Source organism: Petromyzon marinus, chromosome 66 (assembly GCF_048934315.1).
Source record: "Petromyzon marinus isolate PM22_M1 ecotype Great Lakes invasive population chromosome 66, UKy_Petmar_22M1.pri1.0, whole genome shotgun sequence".
NCBI classification, from domain to species: domain Eukaryota; kingdom Metazoa; phylum Chordata; class Hyperoartia; order Petromyzontiformes; family Petromyzontidae; genus Petromyzon; species Petromyzon marinus.
In genome coordinates this window covers 5,201,283-5,219,162 of record NC_133732.1, presented here as the reverse complement: position 1 = coordinate 5,219,162, position 17,880 = coordinate 5,201,283, and the positions used below count along the sequence as shown (strand labels likewise).

Below are 17,880 nucleotides of genomic sequence, written 5' to 3'. Positions count from 1 at the left end.
TCCTCCCTCTCCTCCTCCTCCTCCTCCTCCACCCTCTCCTACTCCTCCTCCTCCTCCTCCCTCTCCTCCTCCTCCTCCCTCTCCTCCTCCTCCTCCTCCTCCTCCTCCTCCCTCTCCTCCTCCCTCTCCTCCTCCTCCTCCTCCTCCCTCTCCTCCTCCTCCTCCTCCTCCCCCTCCTCCTCCACCCCCTCCTCCTCCTCCTCCTCCTCCTCCTCCCTCTCCTCCTCCTCCCTCTCCTCCTCCTCCTCCTCCCTTTCCACCGCCGCCACCACCCGGCCACGAGCCGGCCGACGACCACCTGGCCAGCAACGCCTTCGTCGCCCGCGAATCGCTGACGTTGCCCGAAGAGGCCGAGGCCACCGAGGCCACCGAGGCCACCGAGGCCGCCGAGGCCACCGCCGAGGCCGCCGCCGAGGCCGCCGAGGCCGCGGCCGCCGCCACGCGCGAATCCTCCTCCTCGGCGTCCGTGTGCCGGTGGTAGAAGTGGTTGAAGTTGCTGACGATGACGGGCACGGGCAGGGCGATGGTGAGCACCCCGGCGATGGCGCACAGCGAGCCCACCACCTTGCCGCCGGTCGTCGCCGGCACCGCGTCGCCGTAGCCCACCGTCGTCATGGTGACGACGGCCCACCAGAAGGCGTGCGGGATGCTCAGGAAGTACGTGCGGGGCTCGTCGAACTCGGCGAAGTAGGCCGCGCTCGAGAAGAGGATGACGCCGATGAAGAGGAAGAAGATGAGCAGGCCCAGCTCGCGCATGGACGCCCTGAGGGTCTGGCCCAGGATCTGGAGGCCCTTGGAGTGGCGCGAGAGCTTGAAGACGCGGAAGACGCGCACGAGGCGGATGACGCGCAGGGTCGCGAGCGACGTGGTCTGAGCCCCGCCGCCTCCGCCTCCACCGCCTCCGCCGCCGCCTCCGCCGCCTCCGCCGCCTCCGCCGCCTCCTCCGCCGCCTCCGCCGCCTCCGCCGCCTCCACCGCCTCCGCCGCCACCGCCTCGCTCAGCCAGCTCGGTGCCCAGCGTGACGAAGTACGGCACGATGGCGACGACGTCGATGGTGTTCATGACGTCGCGGAAGAAGGCCGCCTTGCCCGGGCAGGCGAGGAAGCGTGCCAGCAGCTCGACGCTGAACCACACCACGCACAGCGACTCCACGGCGAAGAACGGGTCGTCGGAGAGGCCTCCTCCTCCTCCTCCTCCTCCTCCGGCGGCCTTGGCCTCCTCCTCCTCGTCCTCCTCCTCGTCGTCGGGGAAGCCGTCGCCGCCACCACCGCTGCCACCACCGCCATCCTCGTCCTCGTAGAAGCCCCCGGCCCGCTGCGGCCGTTCGCCGCGGCCGCGCGGTATCGTCTCGAGGCAGAAGACGAGGATGGAGAGGAGGATGACGAGGACGGAGACGCCGGCGACGAGGCGCGCGGCCCGCGAGCTCTCGGGGTGCTCGAAGAGGAGCCAGACGCGGCGCTTCCAGGCCGCCGAGGGCAGCGGGCGCTGCTCACAACGGGGGTGGCCCTCGGCTGCGCGGAAGCGCTCGATGGCGTCGGCGCCCAGCTCGAAGAAGCTCAGCTCCTCCACGAACATGTCCAAGGGCACGCTGGCCGGGCAGCGCAGACGCCCGCCGGACTGGGGGTGCCCCCGGGGGGACGGGGGAGGGAGGTGGGGGGGTGGGGGTGGGGGTGGGGGTGGGGGTGGGGGTGGGGGTGGGGGTGGGGGGTGGGTCGAGTGAGCGATTGGCTGAGTGAGTTGGCGAGTGACTGGGTGAGTGAGTGAGCGAGCGAGCGAGTGGGCGAGCGAGCGAGCGTGCGAGTGAGCGATTGGATGAGTGACTTGGTGAGTGAGTGAGCGAGCGAGCGAGTGAGTGAGCGATTGGCTGAGTGAGTTGGCGAGTGAGTGAGCGAGTGGGTGAGTGAGCGATTGGCTGAGTGACTTGGTGAGTGAGTGAGCGAGCGAGCGAGCGTGTGAGTGAGCGATTGGCTGAGTGACTTGGTGAGTGAGTGAGTGAGCGAGCGAGCGTGCGAGTGAGCGATTGGATGAGTGACTTGGTGAGTGAGTGAGCGAGCGAGCGAGTGAGTGAGCGATTGGCTGAGTGAGTTGGCGAGTGAGTGAGCGAGTGGGTGAGTGAGCGATTGGCTGAGTGACTTGGTGAGTGAGTGAGCGAGCGAGCGAGCGTGTGAGTGAGCGATTGGATGAGTGACTGGGTGAGTGAGTGAGTGAGCGAGCGTGTGAGCGATTGGATGAGTGACTTGGTGAGTGAGTGAGTGAGCGAGCGAGTGAGCGAGCGTGTGAGCGAGCGATTGGATGAGTGACTTGGGGAGTGAGTGAGCGAGTGAGCGAGCATGTGAGTGAGTGATTAGCTGAGTGACTGGGTGAGCGAGCGGGCGGGCGAGCGTGCGAGTGAGCGATTGGCTGAGTGACTGGGTGAGTGAGTGAGTGAGCGAGCGAGTGAGTGAGCGAGCGTGCGAGTGAGCGATTGGCTGAGTGACTGGGTGAGCGAGCGGGCGGGCGGGCATGCGGGCGAGCGATTGGATGAGTGACTTGGTGAGTGAGTGAGTGAGCGAGTGAGTGAGCGTGTGAGCGAGCGATTGGCTGAGTGACTGGGTGAGCTAGCGGGCGGGCGGGCATGCGGGTGAGCGATTGGCTGAGTGACTGGGTGAGTGAGCGAGTGAGTGAGTGAGCGAGCGTGCGAGTGAGCGATTGGCTGAGTGACTGGGTGAGTGAGTGAGTGAGCGAGCGAGTGAGTGAGCGAGCGTGCGAGTGAGCAATTGGCTGAGTGACTGGGTGAGCGAGCGGGCGGGCGGGCATGCGGGTGAGCGATTGGCTGAGTGACTGGGTGAGTGAGCGAGTGAGCGAGTGAGCGAGCGTGTGAGTGAGCGATTGGATGAGTGACTTGGTGAGTGAGTGAGCGAGCGAGTGGGTGAGCGAGCGTGCGAGTGAGTGATTGGCTGAGTGACTGGGTGAGCGAGCGGGCGGGCGGGCATGCGGGTGAGCGATTGGCTGAGTGACTTGGTGACTGGGTGAGCGAGCGGGCGGGCGGGCATGCGGGCGAGCGATTGGTTGAGTGACTTGGTGAGTGAGTGAGTGAGCGAGTGAGCGTGTGAGCGAGTGATTGGATGAGTGACTTGGTGAGTGAGTGAGCGAGTGAGCGAGCGTGTGAGCGAGCGATTGGATGAGTGACTTGGTGAGTGAGTGAGTGAGCGAGTGAGTGAGCGTGTGAGCGAGCGATTGGATGAGTGACTTGGTGAGTGAGTGAGCGAGCGAGTGAGTGAGCGAGCGTGTGAGTGAGTGATTGGCTGAGTGACTGGGTGAGTGAGTGGGTGAGCGAGCGTGCGAGTGAGCGATTGGCTGAGTGAGTTGGCGAGTGAGTGAGCGAGCGGGTGAGTGAGCGATTGGATGAGTGACTTGGTGAGTGAGTGAGCGAGTGAGTGAGCGTGTGAGCGAGCGATTGGATGAGTGACTTGGTGAGTGAGTGAGCGAGCGAGCGAGCGTGTGAGCGAGCGATTGGATGAGTGACTTGGTGAGTGAGTGAGCGAGCGAGTGGGTGAGCGAGCGTGCGAGTGAGCGATTGGCTGAGTGAGTTGGCGAGTGAGTGAGCGAGTGGGTGAGCATGCGGGTGAGTGATTGGCTGAGTGACTGGGTGAGCGAGCGGGCGGGCGGGCATGCGGGTGAGCGATTGGCTGAGTGAGTTGGCGAGTGAGTGAGTGAGCAAGTGAGTAAGCGAGCATGCGGGTGACCGATTGGCTGAGTGACTTGGTGAGTGAGTGAGCGAGTGAGCGAGCGTGTGAGTGAGCGATTGGATGAGTGACTTGGTGAGTGAGTGAGCGAGTGGGTGAGCGAGCGTGCGAGTGAGTGATTGGCTGAGTGACTGGGTGAGCGAGCGGGCGGGCGGGCGAGCATGCGGGTGAGCGATTGGCTGAGTGACTGGGTGAGTGAGTGAGCGAGTGAGTGAGCGAGCATGCGGGTGAGCGATTGGCTGAGTGACTTGGTGAGTGAGTGAGCGAGTGAGTGAGCGTGTGAGTGAGCGATTGGATGAGTGACTTGGTGAGTGAGTGAGCGAGTGAGTGAGCGAGCATGCGGGTGAGCGATTGGCTGAGTGACTTGGTGAGTGAGTGAGCGAGCGAGTGAGTGAGCGAGCGTGTGAGTGAGTGATTGGCTGAGTGACTGGGTGAGTGAGTGAGTGAGCGAGTGTGCGGGCGAGTTATTTGCTGAGTGACTGAGAGAGTGAGTGAGTGAGTTGAGGTAGTTTCAATGGACTCAACACTAGTTGAGAATGTTCCGATGGTCTTGAGGAAGTTTTAATGGACCCGACACGAGTTGAGGATGATTTTAAATGCACCTGATAGTATTCTTGGTTCTTTCGGTAAAGTCACGTAGAAGGGAAACAATAAAATAATAAAAAATATAAAACAATAAAATTATCACGACGTTTCGACTGCAATGCAAGCACTCTTCATCAGGTGTGAAAACCACAGCAAGAACAATTTGAAAAAAGTGGCGGTGTTTTTCTGAACGTTAGCACCACGGAGAGCGATTTGAGAGTTTGTTCAGATGGACGAATCCATCTATGTTCGGAAAAGAGGAGGGGGGGGGGAGACTAAAAAATAATGGATGCGGTCTGAAAGCCACCGTAAGCGTGATCAATCAATTAAGACCCGTCGTTTATCGAATCCTTCCAATGATTGCTAAGCCAGAATCCATCTTCTCGGTTGAAATTGTCTCGGTGTTTCAAATGTTCTTGCTGTGGTTTTCACACCTGATGACGATTGCTTCTTGTGTTGCAGTCGAAACATCGTGATAATTTTATCGTTTTATATTTTTATAATTGTATTGTTTCCCTTCTACGTGGTGGTGACTTTACCCAAATAACCAAGAATATGGAATCTTTGCAGTCACGAAAGCTTTAAATCGACATTTCAATCAATTAAGACCCGAAATGGTTCATCGAATACTTCCAATGATTGCTAAGCCAGAATCCATCTTCTCGGTTGAAATCGTCTCGGTGTTTCTAATTTTCTTGCTGTGGTTTTCACACCCGATGACGATTGGTGTTGCAGTCGAAACGTCGTGAGAATTTTATCGTTTTATATATTTTTATAATTTTATTGTTTCCCTCCTACGTGGTGGCGACTTTACCCAAAGAACCAAGAATATGGAATCCCCGCTGCCGCGAAAGCTTTAAATCGACATTTAAATCAATTGAGACCCCGACGTGGTTCATCGAATACTTCCAACGATTGCTCAGCCAGAATCCGTCTTCTCGGTTGAAATTGCCTCTGTGTTTCAAATGTTCTTGCTGTGGTTTTCACACCCGATGACGATTGCTTCTTGTGTTGCAGTCGAAACGTCGTGAGAATTTAATCGTTTTATAATTTTATTATTTTATTGTTTTATATTTTTATTATTTTATTGTTTCCCTTCTACGTGACTTTACCCAAAGAACCAAGAATATGGAATCCCCGCAGCCGCGAAAGCTTTAAATCGACATTTAAATCAATTGAGACCCCGACGTGGTTCATCGAATCCTTCCAATGATTGCTCAGCCAGAATCCATGTTCTCGGTTGAAATCGTCTCGGTGTTTCAAATGTTCTTGCTGTGGTTTTCACACCCGATGACGATTGCTTCTTGTGTTGCAGTCGAAACGTCGTGAGAATTTTAGCGTTTTATATTTTTATTATTTTATTGTTTTATATTTTTATTATTTTATTGTTTCCCTTCTACGTGACTTTACCCAAAGAACCAAGAATATGGAATCCCCGCAGCCGCGAAAGCTTTAAATCGACATTTAAATCAATTGAGACCCCGACGTGGTTCATCGAATCCTTCCAACGATTGCTCATTCCAGAATCCGTCTCCTCGCTTGAAATTGTCCCCGTGCCCGCGGGGCGTCCATCGCCTCGCGGGGGCTATTCCCGTCAGCGTTTTCACCTGATAGTAGTTGAGGATGGCGTCGAAGCTTGGGCGGCTGCGGTCGAAGTAGTACTCGTTGCGCGCCGCGTCGAAGTGCCGCGACCGGCGTCGCCCGTCGCCCAGCAGCGAGTCCGGGAAGCGCTCCAGCGTCGACAAGAGCGTCTCGAAGCGGAGGCCCGCGACGTTGACGGCGACACGCTCGCAGCGACGCTCCGGTTCCGGCGGAGGTTGGAGGCGCGGGTGGGCGGAGGCCCCTCGGCACGCGGTGGGGGACGGGGCGGAGGAGGGGGCGGCGGAGGCGGCTGAGGCGGCGGAGGCGGCGGAGGCGGCGGAGGCGGCGGCTGAGGCGGCGGAGGCGGCGGAGGCGGCGGAGGCGGCGGAGGCGGCGGAGGCGGCGGCGGAGGCGGCGGAGGCGGCGGAGGCGGTGGCCGTGGAGAGGCGAGCGTCGGCGGAGCGGTCGGAGGAGGCGTAGGGGAGGGCGGCGTCGGGGGTCGAGCGCGGCGGGGGCGGGTCCACGTCGCCCGCGGCCGTCACCGTCATGGCGGACGACGTCGTGGGGCGGGGCTTGCGGGTGGGAGGGGGCGGGGCGCTAACGGGTGAGGGGTGGAGCGAGCGTTTGAGGGGCGTGGCTAGCGTGTGCGGGGCGACGGGGATGGTGGATTGGAGGGCGGGGTTAGAGAATGAGGGCGGGGCTAGCGGTTGGGAGGCGGGGCTAACGGTTGAGGGGTGGAGCGAGCGTTTGAGGGGCGTGGCTAGCGTGTGCGGGGCGACGGGGATGGTGGATTGGAGGGCGGGGCTAGAGGATGAGGGCGGGGCTAGCGGGGCGGGATGCGGGGCTAACGGATGAGGGGTGGAGCGAGCGTTTGAGGGGCGTGGCTAGCGTGTGCGGGGCGACGGGGATGGTGGATTGGAGGGCGGGGCTAGAGAATGAGGGCGGGGCTAACGGGTGGGAGGGGGCGGGGCAAGCTCTGTGAACAGGTGCAAAAAAAATGTCGAGCGGGCAGTGACAATCAGCACTTTTGAAGGTTGTTATAGTCAAGAGTTCATACATTCATTGAATTGAGCGAGGCTGTTGGTGTCGTTATTATTATTGTTTGTTGTTGTGAGAGGTTAGGGTTGAACCGACGACGATGATGGTGGTGGTGGTGGGAGTTACACATGGGGAGCAGTACAAGGGAAGAAGCAGAGATAGAAGTGAATGTGGCCTGCGGTGTGGTGAGTTGGTGAGTGAGTGTCTGAACCAGTGGATACATGGATAAGTGGGTGAATGAGTGCGTAAATTAGTGAATGGGTGAGTGAGTAAATTAGTGAATGGGTGAGCGGGTGAGTGAGTGAATTAGTCAATGGGTGAGTAAGTGGGTTAATGATTTTGTGAATTAGTCAATGGGCCAATCAATGGTTGAATGAGTGAGTGGATTAGTGAGTGGGTGAGTAAGTGGGTGAATGAGTGAGTGAATTAGTGAGTGGGTGAGTAAGTGGGTGAATGAGTGAGTGAATTAGTGAGTGGGTGAGTAAGTGAGTGAATTAATAAGTGAATAGGCCAATCAATTGATGAATGAGTGAGTGAATTAGTGAGTGGGTGAGTAAGTGGGTTAATGATTTCGTGAATTAGTGAATGAGCCAAACAATGGGTGAATGAGTGAGTGAATTAGTGAGTGGGTGAGTAAGTGGGTGAATGAGTGAGTGAATTAGTGAGTGGGTGAGTAAGTGGGTGAATTAGTGAGTGAATTAGTGAGTGGGTAAGTGGGTGAATGAATTAGTGAATAAGTGAATAGGCCAATCAATTGGTGAATGAGTGAGTGAATTGATGAATGGGTGAGTCAGTGGGTTAATGATTTCGTGAATTAGTGAATGGGCCGATCAATGGGTGAGCAAGTGAGTGAATTAGTGAGTGGGTGAGTAAGTGGGTGAATGAATTAGTGAATTAGTGAATGGGCCGATCAATGGGTGAATGAGTGCGTGAATTAGTGAGCGGGTGAGTAAATGGGTGAATGAGTTAGTGAATTAATGAATGGGCCGATCAATGGGTGAACGAGTGAGTGAATTAGTGAATGGGTGAATGAATTAGTGAATTAGTGAATGGGCCAATCAATGAGTGAATGAGTGAGTGAATTAGTGAGTGAGTAAATGGGTGAATGAATTAGTGAATTAACGAATGGGCCGATCAATGGGTGAATGAGTGAGTGAATTAGTGAATGGGTGAATGAATTAGTGAATTAGTGAATGGGCCAATCAATGAGTGAATGAGTGAGTGAATTAGTGAGCGGGTGAGTAAATGGGTGAATGAATTAGTGAGTGGGTGAGTAAGCGGGTAAGTGAGTGAGTGGTTTGTTGTGTCCTTCAGTGTGGTGGTGGTGGTGGCGGTGGTGGATGAGATGTAACAATATCTGGTACAGAGCGAGTCCTGGGTGGAGGAATTGGCGAGGTTCACGGGAACCCTTACCGCGCTATCGGTAGTCGTCGTCGTCGTAGTAGTAGCGATAGAAGAGCGACAGGCAGGCTACTGACCGCTGGTGAACGGACGAGCGATCGGAGGCAGTGGCTCTGACTGCTCTACGTCGATGATTGATGATGGATGTGGTGCCGAGGATGATCGATCGTTGCGGTGGAGACCGTGGTGGTTCTGGTGGTTGTGGCGGTCGTGGTGGTGATGGTGTCGCTTTCCCATCCAAGGTCTCCACGCTTTGAGATGCGGAGGTCACGCACACACACGCACACACATCACCGCCACCTCAACGGAGATCTGGTACAGACGGCCGTTCACATGCCTGGCATGGCCCATCGTGTTGTAACTACATTATCATTGGTGTAGTGACTACGTTACCATTGGTGTAGTAACTACATTATCAGTGGTGTAGTGACTACATTATCAGTGGTGTAGTAACTACATTATCATTGGTGTAGTGACTACGTTACCATTGGTGTAGTAACTACATTATCAGTGGTGTAGTTACTACATTATCAGTGGTGTAGTAACTACATTATCAGTGGTGTAGTAACTACATTATCAGTGGTGTAGTAACTACATTATCAGTGGTGTAATAACTACATTATCAGTGGTGTAGTAACTACATTATCAATGACGTAGTAACTACATTATCAGTGACGTAGTAACTACATGATCAGTGGTGTAGTAACTACATTATCATTGGTGTAGTAACTACATTATCAGTGGAGTAGTGACTACATTATCATTGGTGTAGTAACTACATTATCAGTGGCGTAGTGACTACATTATCAGTGGAGTAGTGACTACATTATCATTGGTGTAGTAACTACATTATCAGTGGTGTAGTAACTACATTATCAGTGGTGTAATAACTACATTATCAGTGGCGTAGTAACTACATTATCAGTGGAGTAGTGACTACATTATCATTGGTGTAGTAACTACATTATCAGTGGTGTAATAACTACATTATCAGTGGTGTAGTAACTATATTATCAGTGGTGTGATAACTACGTTACCATTGGTGTAGTAACTACATTATCAGTGGCGTAGTAACTACATTATCAGTAGTGTAGTAACTACATTATCAGTGGTGTAGTGACTACATCATCAGTGGCGTAGTAACTACATTATCAGTGGTGTAGTGACTACATTATCAGTGGTGTAGTAACTACATTATCAGTGGTGTAGTAACTACATTATCAGTGACGTAGTAACTACGTTATCAGTGGTGTAGTAACTACATTATCAGTGGCGTAGTAACTACATTATCAGTTTTGTAGTAACTACATTATCAGTGGCGTAGTAACTACATTATCAGTGGTGTAGTAACTACATTATCAGTGGTGTAGTAACTACGTTATCAGTGGTGTAGTAACTACATCATCAGTGGTGTAGTAACTACATTATCAGTGGTGTAGTAACTACATCATCAGTGGTGTAGTAACTACATTATCAGTGGCGTAGTGACTACATTATCAGTGGTGTAGTAACTACATTATCAGTGGTGTAGTAACTACATTATCAGTGGTGTAGTAACTACATTATCAGTGGTGTAGTAACTACGTTATCAGTGGTGTAGTCACTACATTATTAGTGGTGTAGTAACTACATTATCAGTGGCGTAGTAACTACATTATCAGTGGCGTAGTAACTACATTATCAGTGGTGTAGTAACTACATTATCAGTGATGTAGTAACTACATTATCAGTGACGTAGTAACTACATTATCAGTGGCGTAGTGACTACATTATCAGTGGTGTAGTAACTACATTATCAGTGGCGTAGTAACTACATTATCAGTGGCGTAGTAACTACATTATCAGTGGCGTAGTAACTACATTATCAGTGGTGTAGTAACTACATTATCAGTGGTGTAGTAACTACATTATCAGTGGTGTAGTAACTACATTATCAGTAGTGTAGTGACTACATTATCAGTGGTGTAGTGACTACATTATCAGTGGTGTAGTAACTACATTATCAGTAGTGTAGTGACTACATTATCAGTGGTGTAGTAACTACATTATCAGTGGTGTAGTGACTACATTATCAGTGGTGTAGTAACTACATTATCAGTGACGTAGTAACTACATTATCAGTGGCGTAGTAACTACATTATCAGTGGCGTAGTAACTACATTATCAGTGGTGTAGTAACTACATTATCAGTGGTGTAGTAACTACATTATCAGTGGTGTAGTAACTACATTATCAGTGGTGTAGTAACTACATTATCAGTGGTGTAGTAACTACATTATCAGTGACGTAGTAACTACGTTATCAGTGATGTAGTAACTACATTATCAGTGGTGTAGTAACTACATTATCAGTGGTGTAGTAACTACATTATCAGTGGTGTAGTAACTACATTATCAGTGGTATAGTTACTACATTATCAGTGGTGTAGTAACTACATTATCAGTGGTGTAGTAAACTACATTATCAGTGGTGTAGTGACTACATTATCAGTGGTGTAGTAACTGCATTATCAGTGGCATAGTAACTACATTATCAGTGGTGTAGTAACTACATTATCAGTGGTGTAGTAACTACATTATCAGTGGTGTAGTAACTACATTATCAGTGGTGTAGTAACTACATTATCAGTGGTGTAGTAAACTACATTATCAGTGGTGTAGTAACTACATTATCAGTGGTGTAGTAACTACATTATCAGTGGTGTAGTGACTACATTATTAGTGGTGTAGTAACTACATTATCAGTGACGTAGTAACTACATTATCAGTGACGTAGTAACTACATTATCAGTGGCGTAGTAACTACATTATCAGTGGCGTAGTAACTACATTATCAGTGGCGTAGTAACTACATTATCAGTGGTGTAGTAACTACATTATCAGTGGTGTAGTAACTACATTATCAGTGGTGTAGTGACTACATTATCAGTGGTGTAGTAACTACATTATCAGTGGTGTAGTAACTACATTATCAGTGGCGTAGTAACTACATTATCAGTGGAGTAGTGACTACATTATCAGTGGTGTAGTAACTACATTATCAGTGGCGTAGTAACTACATTATCAGTGGTGTAGTGACTACATTATCATTGGTGTAGTAACTACATTATCAGTGGTGTAGTAACTACATTTTCAGTGGTGTAGTAACTACATCATCAGTGACGTAGTAACTACATTATCAGTGACGTCGTAACTACATTACCAGTGGCGTAGTAACTACATTATCAGTGGTGTAGTAACTACATTATCAGTGGTGTAGTAACTACATTATCAGTGGCGTAGTAACTACATTATCAGTGGCGTAGTAACTACATTATCAGTGGTGTAGTGACTACATTATCAGTGGTGTAGTAACTACATTATCAGTGGTGTAGTAACTACATTATCATTGGTGTAGTAAACTACATTATCAGTGGTGTAGTGACTACATTATCAGTGGTGTAGTGACTACATTATCAGTGACGTAGTAACTACATTATCAGTGGTGTAGTAACTACATTATCAGTGGCGTAGTAACTACATTATCAGTGGTGTAGTAACTACATTATCAGTGGTGTAGTAACTACATTATCAGTGGTGTAGTGACTACATTATCAGTGGTGTAGTGACTACATTATCAGTGGTGTAGTAACTACATTATCAGTGGTGTAGTAACTACATTATCAGTGGTGTAGTAACTACATTATCAGTGGTGTAGTGACTACATTATCAGTGGCGTAGTGACTACATTATCAGTGACGTAGTGACTACATTATCAGTGGTGTAGTAACTACATTATCAGTGGTGTAGTAACTACATTATCAGTGGTGTAGTAACTACATTATCAGTGGTGTAGTGACTACATTATCAGTGGCGTAGTGACTACATTATCAGTGACGTAGTGACTACATTATCAGTGACGTAGTAACTACATTATCAGTGGTGTAGTAACTACATTATCAGTGGTGTAGTAACTACATTATCAGTGGCGTAGTAACTACATTATCAGTGGCGTAGTGACTACATTATCAGTGGTGTAGTAACTACATTATCAGTGGTGTAGTGACTACATTATCAGTGGCGTAGTGACTACATTATCAGTGGTGTAGTAACTACATTATCAGTGGTGTAGTAACTACATTATCAGTGGTGTAGTGACTACATTATCAGTGGTGTAATAACTACATTATCAGTGGCGTAGTAACTACATTATCAGTGGTGTAGTAACTACATTATCAGTGGCGTAGTAACTACATTATCAGTGGCGTAGTAACTACATTATCAGTGGTGTAGTAACTACATTATCAGTGGTGTAGTAACTACATTATCAGTGGTGTAGTAACTACATCATCAGTGGCGTAGTGACTACATTATCAGTGGTGTAGTAACTACATTATCAGTGACGTAGTAACTACATTATCAGTGGCGTAGTAACTACATTATCAGTGGTGTAGTAACTACATTATCAGTGGCGTAGTAACTACATTATCAGTGGTGTAGTAACTACATTATCAGTGGTGTAGTAACTACATTATCAGTGGTATAGTGACTACATTATCAGTGGTGTAGTAACTACATTATCAGTGGTGTAGTAACTACATTATCAGTGGTGTAGTGACTACATTATCAGTGATGTAGTAACTACATTATCAGTGGTGTAGTAACTACATTATCAGTAGTGTAGTAACTACATTATCAGTGGTGTAGTAACTACATTATCAGTGGTGTAGTGACTACATTATCAGTGATGTAGTAACTACATCATCAGTGGTGTAGTAACTACATTATCAGTGGTGTAGTAACTACATCATCAGTGGTGTAGTAACTACATTATCAGTGGCGTAGTGACTACATTATCAGTGTTGTAGTAACTACATTATCAGTGATGTAGTAACTACATTATCAGTGGCGTAGTAACTACATTATCAGTGACGTAGTAACTACATTATCAGTGATGTAGTAACTACATTATCAGTGGCGTAGTAATTACATTATCAGTGGTGTAGTAACTACGTTATCAGTGGCGTAGTAACTACATTATCAGTGGTGTAGTAACTACATTATCAGTGATGTAGTAACTACATTATCAGTGGTGTAGTAACTACATTATCAGTAGTGTAGTGACTACATTATCAGTGACGTAGTAACTACATTATCAGTGATGTAGTAACTACATTATCAGTGGTGTAATAACTACATTATCAGTGGCGTAGTGACTACATTATCAGTGACGTAGTAACTACATTATCAGTGACGTAGTAACTACATTATCGGTGGTGTAGTAACTACATTATCAGTAGTGTAGTGACTACATTATCAGTGGTGTAGTGACTACATTATCAGTGGTGTAGTAACTACATTATCAGTAGTGTAGTGACTACATTATCAGTGGTGTAGTCACTACATTATTAGTGGTGTAGTAACTACATTATCAGTGGTGTAGTGACTACATTATCAGTGGTGTAGTAACTACATTATCAGTGGTGTAGTGACTACATTATCAGTGGCGTAGTAACTACATTATCAGTGGCGTAGTAACTACATTATCAGTGGTGTAGTCACTACATTATTAGTGGTGTAGTAACTACATTATCAGTGGTGTAGTGACTACATTATCAGTGGCGTAGTAACTACATTATCAGTGGCGTAGTAACTACATTATCAGTGGTGTAGTCACTACATTATTAGTGGTGTAGTAACTACATTATCAGTGGTGTAGTAACTACATTATCAGTGGTGTAGTAATTACATTATCAGTGGTGTAGTAACTACATTATCAGTGGCGTAGTAACTACATTATCAGTGGCGTAGTAACTACATTATCAGTGGTGTAGTAACTACATTATCAGTGATGTAGTAACTACATTATCAGTGGCGTAGTAACTACATTATCAGTGACGTAGTAACTACATTATCAGTGACGTAGTAACTACATTATCGGTGGTGTAGTAACTACATTATCAGTAGTGTAGTGACTACATTATCAGTGGTGTAGTGACTACATTATCAGTGGTGTAGTAACTACATTATCAGTAGTGTAGTGACTACATTATCAGTGGTGTAGTAACTACATTATCAGTGGTGTAGTGACTACATTATCAGTGGTGTAGTAACTACATTATCAGTGACGTAGTAACTACATTATCAGTGGCGTAGTAACTACATTATCAGTGGCGTAGTAACTACATTATCAGTGGTGTAGTAACTACATTATCAGTGGTGTAGTAACTACATTATCAGTGGTGTAGTAACTACATTATCAGTGGTGTAGTAACTACATTATCAGTGGTGTAGTAACTACATTATCAGTGGTGTAGTAACTACATTATCAGTGACGTAGTAACTACGTTATCAGTGATGTAGTAACTACATTATCAGTGGTGTAGTAACTACATTATCAGTGGTGTAGTAACTACATTATCAGTGGTGTAGTTACTACATTATCAGTGGTGTAGTAACTACATTATCAGTGGTGTAGTAAACTACATTATCAGTGGTGTAGTGACTACATTATCAGTGGTGTAGTAACTACATTATCAGTGGCGTAGTAACTACATTATCAGTGGTGTAGTAAACTACATTATCAGTGTTGTAGTTACTACATTATCAGTGGTGTAGTAACTACATTATCAGTGGCGTAGTAACTACATTATCAGTGGCGTAGTAACTACATTATCAGTGGTGTAGTGACTACATTATCAGTGGTGTAGTAACTACATTATCAGTGGTGTAGTAACTACATTATCATTGGTGTAGTAAACTACATTATCAGTGGTGTAGTGACTACATTATCAGTGGTGTAGTAACTACATAATCAGTGATGTAGCAACTACATTATCATTGGCGTAGTAACTACATTATCAGTGGTGTAGTAACTACATTATCAGTGGCGTAGTAACTACATTATCAGTGGCGTAGTAACTACATTATCAGTGGTGTAGTGACTACATTATCAGTGGTGTAGTGACTACATTATCAGTGGTGTAGTAACTACATTATCAGTGGTATAGTGACTACATTATCAGTGGCGTAGTAACTACATTATCAGTGGTGTAGTGACTACATTATCAGTGGTGTAGTGACTACATTATCAGTGGTGTAGTAACTACATTATCAGTGGTATAGTGACTACATTATCAGTGGTGTAGTAACTACATTATCAGTGGTGTAGTAAACTACATTATCAGTGGTGTAGTAACTACATTATCAGTGGCGTAGTAACTACATTATCAGTGGTGTAGTAACTACATTATCAGTGGTGTAGTAAACTACATTATCAGTGGTGTAGTAACTACATTATCAGTGGTGTAGTAACTACATTATCAGTGGTGTAGTAACTACATTATCAGTGGTGTAGTAACTACATTATCAGTGGTGTAGTAACTACATTATCAGTGGCGTAGTAACTACATTATCAGTGGCGTAGTAACTACATTATCAGTGACGTAGTAACTACATTATCAGTGGTGTAGTAACTACGTTATCAGTGGTGTAGTAACTACATCATCAGTGGTGTAGTAACTACATTATCAGTGGTGTAGTAACTACATTATCAGTGGTGTAGTAACTACATTATCAGTGGCGTAGTAACTACATTATCAGTGGCGTAGTAACTACATTATCAGTGACGTAGTAGCTACATTATCAGTGGTGTAGTAACTACATTATCAGTGGTGTAGTAACTACATTGTCAGTGACGTAGTAACTACATTATCAGTGACGTAGTAACTACATTATCATTGGTGTAGTGACTACATTATCAGTGGTGTAGTGACTACATTATCAGTGGTGTAGTAACTACATTATCAGTGGTGTAGTAACTACATTATCAGTGGTGTAGTGACTACATTATTAGTGGTGTAGTAACTACATTATCAGTGGCGTACTAACTACATTATCAGTGGTGTAGTAACTACATTATCAGTGGTGTAGTAACTACATTATCAGTGGTGTAGTAACTACATTATCAGTGGTGTAGTGACTACATTATTAGTGGTGTAGTAACTACATTATCAGTGGTGTAGTAACTACATTGTCAGTGACGTAGTAACTACATTATCAGTGACGTAGTAACTACATTATCATTGGTGTAGTGACTACATTATCAGTGGTGTAGTGACTACATTATCAGTGGTGTAGTAACTACATTATCAGTGGTGTAGTAACTACATTATCAGTGGTGTAGTGACTACATTATTAGTGGTGTAGTAACTACATTATCAGTGGCGTACTAACTACATTATCAGTGGTGTAGTAACTACATTATCAGTGGTGTAGTAACTACATTATCAGTGGTGTAGTAACTACATTATCAGTGACGTAGTAACTACATTATCAGTGGCGTACTAACTACATTATCAGTGGTGTAGTAACTACATTATCAGTGGTGTAGTAACTACATTATCAGTGGTGTAGTAACTACATTATCAGTGACGTAGTAACTACATTATCAGTGGTGTAGTAACTACATTATCAGTGGTGTAGTAACTACATTATCAGTGGCGTAGTATCTACATCATCAGTGTCGGATGAACTATGGTCTCGAACATTTAATGCTTATCTTATCCAGGATTTTAAAGAGTGCTTTCGTCAAAACGCTTTACAAGAATTATAAATGGTACATTTTGTAGCATTGTCTGGAGACAAGAGGTGGGGTTTCAGTGGGACGGGTGATGGTAGGGAGAGTGAGGGGTGGTGAGAAAAGATGGTGAGGGAGAGTGATGGTTGAGAGAGGGAGGATGGAGTTTGTGCACAGACTGCCCTACATGACATCACAACAAAAGTCTGGAACCACTGGACGGGTTCCGCACGATTAGAAGGATGCCCTGGTGGGGTCCCCCTCTTTAAGAAGGGGGACCGCACAGACTGTAACAACTACAGGGGCATCTCACTCCTCAGTGTAGGCCGGGAAAGGTCCTGGCAAGGATTATTCAGCATCGCCTTGCCAGGCACGCTGAGGAGAGGCTTGCGGAGCCCCAATGCGGTTTCATGAAAGGGCGGTCCTGCACAGATGCCATATTTTCTGTCCGTCTGCTGCAGCAGAGGTGTAGGGAATTCCAGCAAGACCTACATCTCTGCTTTATTGACCTGGTCAAGGCCTATGATACCATCAGTAGGCCTGGGCTCTGGGTTGTTCTTCGTGCTACAGCAGACCTACATCTCATAACATATCTTTCCGTTGGGTTAGATCCCGTCAATATCAATGCCTCGCCGAACCTTGTAAAAGTTGTGGATCTGCTGACCAAAACTGCGGTCGATGACGTCCCAGTAACGAGTTTGGAATGCGCTGTTCACGTGACACTAAACCCTTACTAATTTGGCTGTGTCGGGTGGTGGAGGGTTTAACGACACAACATTTATACATTTACGCGATCTAACCCAAACCCCCCCCCCCCCCCCCCCCCCCATAAGCTGCGATCGTAAGGAATGGAGAATGCAAAATCATTTTCACGTCTGAACAAAAATGGACCCATCCCATGAGCGACACGGCTCTTGCTTCAGGCAGCGGATCTCATCGGCTGCGTTTTGTTCAGCACGAGCAGAACTCTGCGAAGGTTTCGACACTCAGTGTC

General features: G+C 47.2%; 2 protein-coding genes across 2 annotated transcripts in view; both read right to left on the bottom strand.

Annotated features, from left to right (window-relative positions):
• Positions 1-6,439, bottom strand: part of LOC116957910 (potassium voltage-gated channel subfamily A member 1-like) — a 6,859-nt gene extending 420 nt beyond the window's left edge. The window contains exons 1-3 of the mRNA XM_076054537.1: positions 6,340-6,439; positions 5,918-6,240; positions 261-1,617 (exon numbers count right to left, since the gene is read on the bottom strand). Coding sequence (XP_075910652.1) covers positions 261-1,617; positions 5,918-6,240; positions 6,340-6,439 — 1,780 coding nt within the window. The remainder of the gene's footprint in view (positions 1-260; positions 1,618-5,917; positions 6,241-6,339) is intronic.
• Positions 6,309-17,880, bottom strand: part of LOC142906529 (E3 ubiquitin/ISG15 ligase TRIM25-like) — a 79,748-nt gene continuing 68,176 nt past the window's right edge. The window contains exons 11-12 of the mRNA XM_076054536.1: positions 8,343-8,581; positions 6,309-6,867 (exon numbers count right to left, since the gene is read on the bottom strand). The gene's annotated coding sequence lies outside the window, so the exon portion shown is untranslated. The remainder of the gene's footprint in view (positions 6,868-8,342; positions 8,582-17,880) is intronic.